This window comes from Symphalangus syndactylus, chromosome 7, assembly GCF_028878055.3.
Source record: "Symphalangus syndactylus isolate Jambi chromosome 7, NHGRI_mSymSyn1-v2.1_pri, whole genome shotgun sequence".
Lineage (NCBI taxonomy): Eukaryota > Metazoa > Chordata > Mammalia > Primates > Hylobatidae > Symphalangus > Symphalangus syndactylus.
Window position 1 is genome coordinate 26179200 of NC_072429.2, and position 13568 is coordinate 26192767.

The following is a 13568-nucleotide window of genomic DNA, read 5'->3' on the forward strand; positions in this document are numbered from 1 at the left end:
GTGGTGTTTGCTGTTTACTTGCATTAGTCAGAAATCATAGCCATTGCTGTTGTTAGAAAGATGGTGTCTAAAAGGCTGAGAACTTCGTAGGAGCTCAGAGAGACTTTGTGTGCCACTACAGTGATGACAAAGGGATTGAGTCTTGTGGGTAGCCTGGAGTTCCCAGGTGTGTCTAATAGCACCCTGCTTGAGGCTGGCTTATAGCTCTAAGGAGAGAACCTGGGGGAGGGGAAGCAGGGAAACAAGAAAGCCATTGTTCCCGCTCCCACCCTCTCCCCAGCCCATTTGGCCACCGTCCCCAAGATGCTGCAGGAACTGTTGCTTCTGCTTCAGGACAGGTTTTTCAGGGCATATCAGCGTGAAAAAGACATTTGAGATCATCTCACTGTGTCTCCAGAAAAAGAAAGTTAATGATTAAAAGGTCACAGGACAAGATAAGGCACAGGTAAACCAGAATCTGCTTGGCAGATTCCCCAAAACAATAAAGAAATGAAGAAAGTTTATGAGGAAGGTCAGAATTCTATTCTGAGTTAACAACTCATACACAGGACTCTGTTGATGCCTAATTAAAGCACAGCCCTATAGAAGATGAAAGCTCTCAAATGAGCACCATTCCACAGTTCTTGACCACATGTTTACTTTGATTTTGTAAAGGTGGTGTTTCTTGTTTCCTCACCAGAATACTCTGCCCTAGCCTTCCTGATCATCCAACACCTGCTGTGGCTCTAGGACCCCCTCAAGTCCTTGTCCATTCAGCCTTCTCGGGCTTTTCCCGTACTCGTCTTATTCCCTTAAAGGCCAGTGGCCCTTACTCTGTGCCATGTGTTTTGTCCTTAGTCATCTGCTTTATAATGGTACCTTCACATAAATAGCTTCATGTCTGTAAGTTTCCTTTCTTCTGTTAGGTATGACAGCATTTGGCCCAAACTCCTGGGCAAGGAAGCATCTTTGGGTGCTGCAACATCATCTGTGCCTTTTATTCTCTATACTTCTTGGAGCTGAGAGCATTTTAAACATTAGATTATTCTATTTTCACAATAACTCTATAGGGAAGGTATTATTACTATTTAACAGACAAGAACACTGAGATTTAGTGAGCTCTATAACAGGTGCTGGATGCACTTCACCTTACATAATCCTCGGATAATGCATGTTATCTCCTTTGCAGATAAGGAAACAGAGTTCAGTCTGTACCTGGTGCTGTTGCTATGGGCTGTCACAGCATTCTAGGCTCTGCTATTGCACCTCTCATACTGTATGTGATTTGTCCTTTTATGCCTGGCTCCCTAATTTGGAAGCAAACTCCACAGTGACAAGAATTAGTACTAACTTCTTGAATTAATCAATGTCAGACAGAGGGAGGGATGAATGGGTAAACAGAGATGGATGGATGGATGGATGGATGGATGGATGGATGGATGGAGGGACTGATGGATGGATAGATGGGTGAGTAGATGGGTGGATGGATGAATGAATAGATGAATCTAGAAAAATGGATGAATGGAAGGATGGATGGATAAATGGAAGGAAGGGAAAGAAGGAAGGAAGGAAGGGTGGGTATAGGGGTGGGTGGATGGAAGGATTGATGGATGAGTGGATAGACGGGTGAGTAGATGGGTAGGTGGATGGATGGATGAATGGATAGATAAATGGATAGAAAAATGGATTAATGGCAGGATGGATGGGTAGATGGGCATTAGATGGGATAAGAAGGGGGAGACTAGGGGACAAGTCTCAAGGCTCCCCACCCATGCACAAAAGTGTGCACCACAGAACAAAAAGAATAAGTATTTCTTTCTCTCTTTCCAGCCCCTATTTAACAAGACTTAATCAAAACATAAGTAATCCTCATGCCAATCTCCTCTTGTAAAACAAACTTAATGCCTATCAAGGGATTGAAATGTATACGAAGAACCACTTTAGAGCAACATGAACACATACACATACACAAACACACACACACACACACACAGCTACGTTGTATGGAAGAAGGAGGGGTCCTCCAAAGCACACCCATTTCTAGGAATGTGTCAAGGGCTGGTATAATTGACCAACTTTAGGACTTAGTAGAGATTCAGCCTCATTCCGGGTTTTGCCTCCTCTCAGGTCACAGCATCTGGAATGGGACCTTTGAAGAACACCCTCCTTTCGATGTGCCAGATGCCAATGGCAGCTTCCTTCCCCGTGCCCTTGGGGGCTTCTACATGTTCCTCACAATGATTATCCTGCTCCAGGTAGGAAGCCCTCCCTAACTAGGGGCCCAATAAGATATGTGGCCAAAACTCCTACAACTTTGTAAAATAAAGAAAAAACAATTCTGGCCACTAGAAAGTACAAACTGGATTGAGATGAGGAGATGGTCATCACTTTCTTGTGCGTCTTTGTAAGTATTCACATTTTGGGTGATTTAAGGACCCAGCCCTGCCTTGTGGAGGGGACTCTGCCCCCAGATAATAGCTAGAGGGAAATATTTATTAGCTTTTCTATTTAAGATGACAGCAGTGACCCATATGTGCCTGTCCCTTTGCCAGAACAGATAAAACATGATCTAGGAACAAAAGAAGATAAAGTAGCACAGTGAGCTACAGAGAACTCTCTGCCCCAACACAGAGAAACCATGAGTTAGTGTTTAACATTTGATACATTGAGAAGGAAAAGAACAGAACTGGCCCAATACAGGACAGAAAAAAAAAAGAGAGCACCTACAAAATGTGAGACAGTAATTGATGAAGAGATGAATTTTAAAACCTTCATGTCTCTAAGAAAATACAATCAATGAAAAGATGAGGGAAGTTGTAGTTTTCCTTTTGTGGAGCTTCATCTACCATTTCTTGTAGTATTGGAGGATGTTTCATTGCCCTCTTATTGGTGAATATTTTCCATTCATCTTGCAGAGTAATCTATTTTAAATGTGAATTAAATCATACCCCTCCTATGTACAGAATCCTCTCATGGTTTCATATCTGCTCAAAGTAGAATCCAAAGTCCTTACTGTGGCTGATGAAGCCCTAAGTGATCTGGACCCTGATTCCCTCCCTGAGCTCCCCTCCTAGCCCTCTCCTCCTCCTCACTCACCTGCAAGGCCTGCTCCCTCTTACTCCCCAAACACCACCCCCACTGCCAGGCCTGTGCCTGCCTTTCTCCTCTGCTCGGAACACTCCTACCCCAGATAACCTCACAACTCACTCCCTGGCTTCCTCATATCTCTGTTCAAAGGTCATGGTTTACAAGCATCCCACCCAGCCATCAGTCTACCCTCTTTACTTTTCTTTATTCTTCCTCGTGTGACTTACCACCACTCATATATATTTATTTGTTTGTTCTTTGTCACTGGAAGGCAAGTTCTTCAAAGCCAGGAATTATGTACTGTTAACTCCCATTTCCAGGACTTAGAACATCATCAAATGCACAGCAAGCACTTGGTAAATACAAGGTATTGAATCAGTGGGGAGAAATTAACAATAGGTCTGAATACCTATAAAAGTGGGCAGCAGCCCTTGGTGGCACAGAGATCTGAAGGGAGTCAGGGGACTCTAAGCAGAGATGCTAAGTCTCCCTCACTGCCTCCCAGCTCAGTCACAGACAACCAATGGTGAGTGCCTACCTTGTACCAGACATCCCTGGTCAAAGAAGACATATCTGTTTTTCAGATTCCCCTAAGAATTCCAAGGGATGCATGAGGTCATTGACCATTAATTTCACAGAAAGAGTCTGTCCTGTGAGCTGACCTCAACTTTCCATTAAATGCCTTTGCTACCTGCTAGTGAGGATCTCAAGGGAGGGAACCTGCCTGGTTTCTGAATGGTAGAAACTCATCTCTTTTCAGGTGCTGATCCCCATCTCTTTGTATGTCTCCATTGAGCTGGTGAAGCTCGGGCAAGTGTTCTTCTTGAGCAATGACCTTGACCTGTATGATGAAGAGACCGATTTATCCATTCAATGTCGAGCCCTCAACATCACGGAGGACTTGGGCCAGATCCAGTACATCTTCTCTGATAAGACGGGGACCCTGACAGAGAACAAGATGGTGTTCCGACGTTGCACCATCATGGGCAGCGAGTATTCTCACCAAGAAAATGGTACGAGAGCTCCCAAGGGCTCCATCCCTCTTTCTAAAATGAAATACCCTGCTCTCCTAAGAAACGAGGAGATAAAAGACATTCTCCTGGCTCTCTTAGAGGCTGTGTGGCATTTCCACAAGTTGCTTCCTGTATCCCTGTGGTCTTCCTTGTCACAGATCAGGGCTGTTCCAATTACTTGTAAGCTTTCATTTGTTTACAAAAGTTAGAAGTTATCCCATATGTGGTTCCCCTTCAGTTGATCTTTGTCTGGTGCCAGACAAAGCACTTTATGAGACAAGTTTTTTTATCTGTCAGCAATGGATTGGAGACATTTCCCAATTGTGTGCCAGTCACACAACAAAGGCTTGGGAATTTCTCAGGCCACCTTACCTGATATGTCAGGGCAGGTCTGTGTCTAGGTGCACGGTCAGATTTAACACATCCAGAAGATGCCTTCTATTCTAACAGATCTCTTAGCTTGTCACTGAGGCAAAGTTTTGATTTAGGAGATAGGGCTATAAAATGCCTGGACTGTTACCTTGCATGGACTGAATATGACTCATAAAACTGAACTGATTCCTTCAGCCATCATCTGCCCAACTTCGTCCCCCTTCCCACAACACACATACACACACACACACACACACACACACACTTTCTAAGAAAAGAAATTTTTTTTTTCAATACTTTAAGTTCTGGGATACATGCGCAGAATGTGCAGGTTTGTTACATAGGTATACACGTGTCATGGTGGTTTGCAGCACCCACCAACCCATCATCTACCTTAGGTATTTCTCCTAATGCTACCCCTCCCCTAGCCCCCAACCCCGATAGGCTCCAGTGTGTGATATTCCCCTCCATGTCCATGTGTTCTCATTGTTCAATTCCCACTTATGAGTGAGAACATGCAGTGTTTGGTTTTATTTTCTTGTGTTAGTTTGCTGATGGTTTCCAGTTCATCCATGTCCCTGCAAAGGACATGAACTCATCCTTTTTTATGGCTGCATAGTAGTCCATGGTGTACATGTGCCACATTTTCTTTATCCAGTCTATTATTGATGGGTACTGGGGTTGGTTCCAAGTCTTTGCTATTGTGAATAGTGCTGCAGTAAACTTACATGTGCATGTGTCTTTATAGTAGAATGATTTATAATACTTTGGGTATATACCCAGTAATGAGATTGCTGGTCAAATGGTATTTCTGGTTCTAGATCCTTGAGGAATCTTTGTCTTCCACAATGGTTGAACTAATTTACACTCCCACCAACAGTGTAAAAGCATTCCTATTTCTCCACATCCTCTCCAGCATCTGTTGTGTCCTGACATTTTAATGATCGCTATTCTCACTGGTGTGAGATGTTATCTCATTGTGGTTTTGATTTGCATTTCTCTAATGACCAGTAATGATGAGCTTTTTTCATATATTTGTTGGCCGCATAAATGTCTTCTTTTGAGAAGTGTCTGTTCACATCCTTCACCCACTTTTTGAAGAAAAGAAACTCTTAAGACATCAGCATTCATTCTTTTGGGTGTGAGGGATGGAGAAAGAGAAAGGTGGAGAGAATATTATAAGCAGCTCTATCCCCTTTGCCATGGTGATAGCAGACCATTTACATGGGAGTTTCTGGTCTCTTTGTAATAATAATAAGAGCCACATTACAGGTACTTAGAGTATGCTAGTTATTTTAACACATTGTATCATTAAATCTTCAAAACATCCCTATGAGTTAGAAACCTAAAAAACAAACAAAAAAAAAACTCTGAGGAAATAAAGTGACAGGTTATGTCAAAGCTCAAAGTCACATAACGAGTCGGTAGTCCACTAGAGTTTGAATCTGTGGGACTTAGTTTTACCCTTCTTTCTCCAGTCTTGGTAGCCCACATGCCAATTTTTCAGAGTAGCATAGGCTCTTCCCATGCTCTTACCCCACCCCAAAGTCTAGGCTTTCCCCAACATGGTCCAGCCAAGTTACAACTGGTGCACTAACAGGACTCCTTTCTTGCAGCTAAGCGACTGGAGACCCCAAAGGAGCTGGACTCAGATGGTGAAGAGTGGACCCAATACCAATGCCTGTCCTTCCCGACTAGATGGGCCCACGATCCAGCAATTATGAGAAGCCAAAAAGGTGCTCAGCCTCTGAGGAGGAGCCAGAGTGCCCGGGTGCCCATCCAGGGCCACTACCGGCAAAGGTCTATGGGGCACCACGAAAGCTCACAGCCTCCTGTGGCCTTCAGCAGCTCCATAGTAAGTCTCTGACTTTCCCCTTTGAACTGTAAGTGTTCTGTGGGAAGAGATGGGAGGGTGCTCTGGAATGTGAAAAAGAAAAAATTGTGCAAACCCTGAAGAGCTTTCCAAATGGTGCTCTTGGTTTTGTACATAGTCCACACGTGGGTTTTGTTGGCATAGACAATTCTTGTTCATTAGAAATGTTCAATGTTTAGAAATCAGAGATTTTATGTAAGCATATAGTTTTTTTGCTTCTTTTAAAAATTGAATTATAAAAATTCTCTACACTAAGCCAGCATTTCCTCATGGCAACAATTGGCTTGTGTTGAGAGGTCCCTAACTCTTAGACTGGGCATGGCATCTTCAGCTCATCACAGCCCTCCACCCACCTTCTCTATGTATCCTGTCACTGAGGTGGAGGCAACTGCATACTCATTATGCATGTTTTTAAAATTATACAGTTAGGAGAAATTAGAAGTATTTGTTATGCTTATGTTTCTATAAGGGAGAAAAACAACAGATAAGCCTGTAAGGCATATGTGTTTAAAGAAAAATGGAAGAATGTACTTTTTGGTGATGAAAAATAAGTTTTAAATAGTTATGAAGCAAATAATATCTATGTCAAGATTACCCAGCCCATTTCATTCCCTTAACTAACTCCCTTTGGCCCTTATGGGCATTGCTGTTTGTGGCTTTGGTCTGGGGCTTTCTGCATATGGTCCTTTCACATTTGATCCACTGGGAGAGCCATCAGCAAACATCCACATAGCAAGCAAAGAAAACCGAGTTTCTCCCCAGAGATTACACAGCATTCTTAGAAGTCAAGGCAAGACCAGGGCTTCTGCCCACTGTCCTATTCCTCTTTCCTTTGCACACACTCTTTCTCCAGGGAACATAAAAACACATCATCTGGAATCTCTGCACTTGCACAAGAGGCCACAGGGAGCCCCAGCAATCTTGAACAAGAGGTACATACTAACAGATGGGACCTAAAGGGCTACCATCCCTTTATTAGAAAATTAGATTATAAAAATGATCCTTTTGGCCAATTTTTTCCCAGTCTTTTATTTCCCCCATGAATACACACACACATAACTACGTATATTTAACATTTTTTTGTAATCATGGTACATCTCAATTGTAGATGCTGGGATTTTCTTTAACTTGATATCAAAAACATTTTCCATATTGCTACTTAGTATTCATAACCAAGGACTGTGTTTTCTGACTGTGACAAAGAAGAAACACTGTGAGCCTGTGTTCTGGGTCATTACTCATCTTACTTTGGGTGAGGACAAAGTTGAGTTCCCTCTCGGGTTATTGTCATGCACAGAAATGCAACATTAGCAAGGATAAGACAAGAAGAGTGTGTTAAGACATATGACCTTCATGAATACACAAGCGAAATGATCCATAGATGTCTTCAGGAAGATTTTCATGTTTTTTTTTCCTTTTTGATTTTCCCAAATGAGATAAAAACAAGGTGTGTATATTGCTACATCCTTCTTAATTTTGCCCCCATAAATGTAATGCTCTTCCCCGAGTTCTCTTCTTAAATATTTGTAAAACGACCTTAGTGAATTCTCATTAGGCACAGATTCTATGTGTCTCGTTGGCACCTTCCAGTTCTAGATACCACAGGCATCCCACGTGCCTGAGTATGTCTCCCCTAGAAAATGAGGGGGAGAAAAAGGAAGCTTTCCTTTGTGGATCTCAGTTGAGTCACATCAATTCACTGCCCCTTGTTCAGTCTGACAAGTCTCAGCAGCCCAAAAAAACTGCATCCCTGGACCAGGCAGTAAATCTTGAATGCACGGCTTTTAGCTGATGGTCAGTGAGAGGGACACACTAACCCCAGAGCTATCTCCAGATCCTAGATGTCATCATCCTGCCCTGGCTGGCAGTCCCAAAGGCAAGTTCTGACTAAGTTCATTCAGGAGCAGTAAGGAAATTGACACGAGTTAAGTTCCAATTCTTGTTGCCTGGTGAAGGGAAGATGGTGATATGTTCTTTTTATCAACAGCTAAGTATACTCTTATGTAATCGGGTCACTTAAAAATCTGGGGTTAGTGGAACAATTGTATTTTTGAGTAGTTTTGAGGAAGGGCACTGGGCTAAGAGTTAGGAAATGGAGGTTCTGGTTTTAGTTCTGCTACTGGCTTGCTGGCTAACCTTAAGCAACATGTTAAACCTCCTTCTAGGTCTCTTTCACCATCTGAAAATACTTTACTTACAATTCTCACCAGGCTGTTCTAAAGATCAAATAACATAATGTTTTGCTGACCTGCAAGCTAACTTCCAGCTATGAATTAGGCACATGTGGAGTCTAACATGTCAGGTTTTCATCTCAGCTACCCCATGTACTAGCTCTGTGACTTTGGTGGGCTTACTGAAATGGAAGCCTCAACCTACCTATTGTTAAAATGAAGATAATTGTTCTGGCTCATGAGTTTATTTTGAGGATTTCATTCTTAAAATTGTGTGTTCTAGACAGATACCTAATGGAAGTTTTAAATGGTCTTTCTAAAGGGAAGCTGTCTGCCTTGAACATATCTGATGTCATAAAGAGAAAATGGGGAGTTTCCCTAAAATACAATTGTTGAACTCTCTCCCCTGAGATCCTGGTGTATTTGGTCTAGGGTGAGTCCTGAGCACTTATATTTTAATTTCTGATGATTCTAGGGAGCAGCCAAGATGGGGACCCTCCATAAGCAGGCCATCACCCCACCAGGAAAGAGTCTTCACTTGGCTCAAATTGGCACTTTCTACAGCTTGGGAGGCATTTGCTGAAGGGAGTGAAGTATGCAGCCTTTAAGGACTCTTGTGCTAACCCATGAAATACCTCTAGCTGGTGTCAGATCCTTGAAGTCGTCCCTAGAGGCTCCTGTGGCAGCCCCAGGTGGCTGTCTCGGTGCCCACCCCCACCCACTCTCTGCACTTGCCCCCTTCCACCTGCCTTCTGTGCCTTCCTGCACCTGCCCATCTGGCACCCAATCTGTTCTGATCATCTCTTGGAACCACCAGTTCTTTACCTTCCCTTAGTGAACTCAGTCAAAATTTGCCTCTCAAACCCCCAGGGAGCATTCTGCCACCTTCTAAAGAAGCCAGTTGTTGGTTTCCTTGGCCCTTTGCTCTAAACCAAAAATAAGAATCAACAAAAACAGCAACAACAGAAGCTGTTTTTTCTTTTACTACAAAAAACCAAGAAACCATCAGTGATTGTCGCCTAATTGCCTGCAATAAAATCTGTGGCTTTAAGGTGGGGGTAATATACTTATAAAAATGGTGAGCTGAGTCCCAAGCCAATGTTTAATAGTACTGGCAGATGGAAAATGAAATGGGTTTTTTTTTCTCCTTGTCTGTAAGCAGCCAAGATTTCAGCAGAGAGTCTTTGTTTAAAAATGCCACTTGCAGAATGTTTTTCAGCGCCATCAGACCAAAGAATATCTTCCTAATCATAAAATTTGTGTTGGGGCCAGTTAGGCTCCTCCAAACTTCCACACTGCTTTCCTTTGTGGACAACCCCCCGCCCCCCGCCACCCCACCCTTCCGAAGAGAATGCAACAGAGAGGAGTGAAGGAGGTGTCATTGGACCTCTGCCTCCTTTCACTAATCTTGGTCTGCCTTTCTTTCTTTGGAAGAGATTTATGCAGCACTCCCAGTCTGCTCCAAATCGGTGGGACAGCCCACATACACACACTCCCACTGTAAGGTTAGATAAGAGTCCTGATTTAATTAGCCAAGTATACAGAATCTTTCTGGAAGTGATGTGATCACACAGGGCAGGAAGCAGTGAAGCCTATCTGTACTCCCTTTGTCCCCATGTCTCAAATTGGGGTGGGGGGACCCAGCCTCAGTGACACTGTTCACGAGAGGTGGGAACTGACAAGATCTGGAAAACTCCTTTCTTGCTTCACCACTGAGTTTTTTTCTTTGGGCTTATGCCCCGTTTGGGAAAAGCTTCCCCTAACAATCCATGTGTTCCTATTTAAGTGAGCATTTACTAACACTGGACTTTCCCAGTTCTTGATTCAAACCTAATGTCATTAAAGCCAGAGCCTTAGACAGGACAAAACCATCACTGTCCTAAATAGTGTTAGCCTCCAGCTCCCCAGCAACCAGGAAAATGTTTCCATAATAGTCATAGCCCACAAGGTTACGTAATTGAAAGGAACCAAAGGCTGATGGTGGAAAGTGTCCCTCCCTCCTCTCTTCCCACCACCTCAGGCGCAACCATGATTAGCAGCTTCTGTGTGTCCTTCCCAAAGGTGTACAGAAACAGACAAGTATGGCATATACACAAGCACATCCTTCACAAGTAGAAGCATACCATTCCCACTGTTTAGGACTGTGCTTTTTTAACCTAATGAATTTTAAAGAATATTTCCTATGTGTAGACAGACAGGTAGACATTCAATAGAGAGCTGCCCCATCTTTTTTTTTTGAATGACTGCTAGAATTTGTTGGATGGTTGAACCATCATCTGTTTATATATGTGTTTAAGTTTCTCTACAGTATTCTTAGAGCATAATTGCTAAATTGGCCAGTATGTGCATTTTTTTATTCTGGTTGATTCCTCCCAAGACATTGTACCAGTTGAGACACTCACCAACAACAAACAGAAGGGCCTGCTTCTTCCCACCTCTGCCAGTGTCTACATTTCTTTAGAGGAGCCTTTCATTTATTGGGTCAGTCAACAAACATTCAGTAAGCATCTACTCTGTGGCATATACTGTCCTAGAGACTAGGGACATAAAGTCTAATAGAACATTGCTCCTGCTTTCAGGATCTTACAGCTCAGTGAAGGGGCAAAAGGAGCACCAGTGACTACGGGACGATGCTCTCTGGGCTGGGATGTGTGGTTGCAGAAGTGCTATAGGAGCTTAGAAGAGGTGCAGCTATATCATACTGGGGCATCAAGGAAGCTTCCTGGAAAGGTTGGCACCTGGGCTGAATTTTGAGACAGGAGTAAAGATTAACGAGAGGAATAAGGAGACCACCTAGTGAGGAGTGGGTGAGGAGTGCAGGTTGAGAGAGGAGACAATCTGTAGAAGCAAGATGGAGAATTGTAGTTCTTCGGAGTAGCTGGAATGAAAGGTGCAATCCAGGGAGAGGAGGAGGAAATAGAGACATAAGAGGAACTATGCCATGAAGGATTTTCTTCCAAGCTCAGGAACCAGGGTTCCTGTTTATTTCCTTCTCTGGATTCCTGTAGCAACAAACTGCTGTACCCAACCTGTGATAGTCACCCATCTGAACTTGGGCGAGTTATTATTAAAACTGAAAGAAGAGTAGCAGAGTAGAGTTTGGCCTACTTTTCCCAGCCTTCATTGTGGGAACACATCCCAGCCAGAAAGGAATGGAAACAATAGGGTTGCCATGTAACACAGAGCCTTGCTACTCAAACTGTGTTCCTCGGAGCAGCAGCATGAACACGTGAAAGTTTGTCAGAATTGCCAATGCTCAGGCCCCACTCGGAGCTGCTGAATTAGAATCTGCATTTTAATGAGATCCCCAGTTGACATGTGTACATGTTAAAGTTTGAGAAATGTTGGCATAGCGTTAAAAGGTTTAGACTTTGGCATCAGGCAGTACCGAATTTAAGTCCCAGCACATTATCTGCGATTTTATGACCTGGGACAAGTTAGTTAACTTCAATGAGCCTCACTTGCTTCATAATTAAAGTGGAATGATACTAACTATATCAGTGCTCTTAGGATGATTAGATAATGGATGTGAGAGCACTTAGCCCAGTGCCTGACTTTGTTATGCTATGCATTCTCAATAAGTGTAATCCAATGATAATAGGACCCTTGGGGATATCATTTGAGCTCAAAAATCACCTTCCTCAAAGGGGGTTTGTATGCATTTTAGGTGGTCTACAATGGAAAGAAATCCAACTAGTTGAGCGTCTGCCTGCCACAAAGCTCTTACATAAAAAACTGGTGGCCCCACAAATGTATATTTCTTTTTCTTCCGAGAAATAGTCTGGACAACAGTCAGCAATGGGTAAGGACACTGCTTTCTTTCTAAGTGCTCTAAGTGCCAAGTTTCTAAATGTTAATGGACCACATGGGAAACCAGTGGGCTGGAGCAAAAGGAGCCATGAAGAGCCTTGCCCTGTGGCAACAAGTCTGTGGTGACTGGATAAAGGTTAGCTGACATCTGTTCTGGCACCTGCAGGATGAGCCAGAGCCTTTTACAGAGAAGGCTTTTGTTTTAATGCATTGCTACAAGATTGGATGGAAATATATCAAAGAGTGGTTTTAATGAACAGACAGCAGGAGTTATCAGTGGTGAGCTATTGTGGTATCCTAGAAAGGAGTCAGTTAACAAATGTTTTGAGTGCTTACAATCCACCAGGCACGAGGGATACATCAGAGACAGTCTCTGCCCTCATAGCACTTACAGGCTAGTGGGTAAATGAATATGGACTAAATAACTTGAAACATTTTAACTGTGTCAGCATTTGGAAATACATAATGCATAGCTTGGAACAAAGCGGTGTGTTATAAGAGGATGGGAGTCAGGTGGTGTGAAAACTGTCCTAGTTCTGACCCTAAATCAATGTGTGATCTCAAGCAGTTTCCTCCTCTCTGACACTCAATTTTGGCATCAGGAAAATAGGGGATTTAGCTTTGACATCTCCAAGTTTGTTCTTCAACTTTGGGTACATGTGATGGTAAGATTTAACAGCACCTCATTTATGTACCCTCCCCCTAAAAAAGAAATCTATTTTCTGAAAAAAGGAAATTTTCCATAATCCCTTTTGTTACTCTCATGAACTATCTGCTGAGCCTTAAGGATTAGATATACAAATGCATCTATTGAGTTTGAGATGCCCAGACGCTAAAGACCCTGGGTGGTAGCAAGTCTCAAAGTCCACTTCTTTCACATGCAGGATCTTGCCTGATATAGGTGTTAAGATTATGAATTCTAGGGTCAGACTAACTGAAATCAACTGAAAGAATTCCTCCCACTTACTGTGTAACCTTGGGCAAGACAATCAACTTCCTTGGGCATCAGTCTCCTCATCTGAAATACAGAGACAATTGGGAGGATGATGGTGCTAAATAGATAATGTTACTGCAGGGATATAATGAGATCATGGATATACTAGAACATAAGAAACACCACATGAATATGAGCTGTCATTACTCTGTTGAGAAATAGGTTTGGAGTTCCTTGAGTGGTGTTGGTGACTTGATGACAAACACTGGATGGTCCCTGGAATCTGGTTTTAGAAGTTTGCAGAGAAACATTAATAAGAGAACATACTG

General features: G+C 42.9%; 1 protein-coding gene across 6 annotated transcripts in view; it reads left to right on the forward strand.

Annotated features, from left to right (window-relative positions):
• ATP10B (ATPase phospholipid transporting 10B (putative)) overlaps positions 1-13568 on the forward strand; it is a 243782-nt gene that overhangs the window by 174419 nt on the left and 55795 nt on the right. For 5 of the 6 annotated variants that reach the window (XM_063643127.1, XM_063643129.1, XM_063643126.1 and 2 more), the window contains 3 exons: positions 2107-2234; positions 3827-4079; positions 6068-6306. In XM_063643127.1, the coding sequence (XP_063499197.1) occupies positions 2107-2234; positions 3827-4079; positions 6068-6306 (620 nt within the window). Of the gene's footprint in view, positions 1-2106; positions 2235-3826; positions 5805-6067; positions 6307-13568 lie in introns of those variants that run through there. The other variant, XM_063643131.1, reaches the window with a different exon arrangement.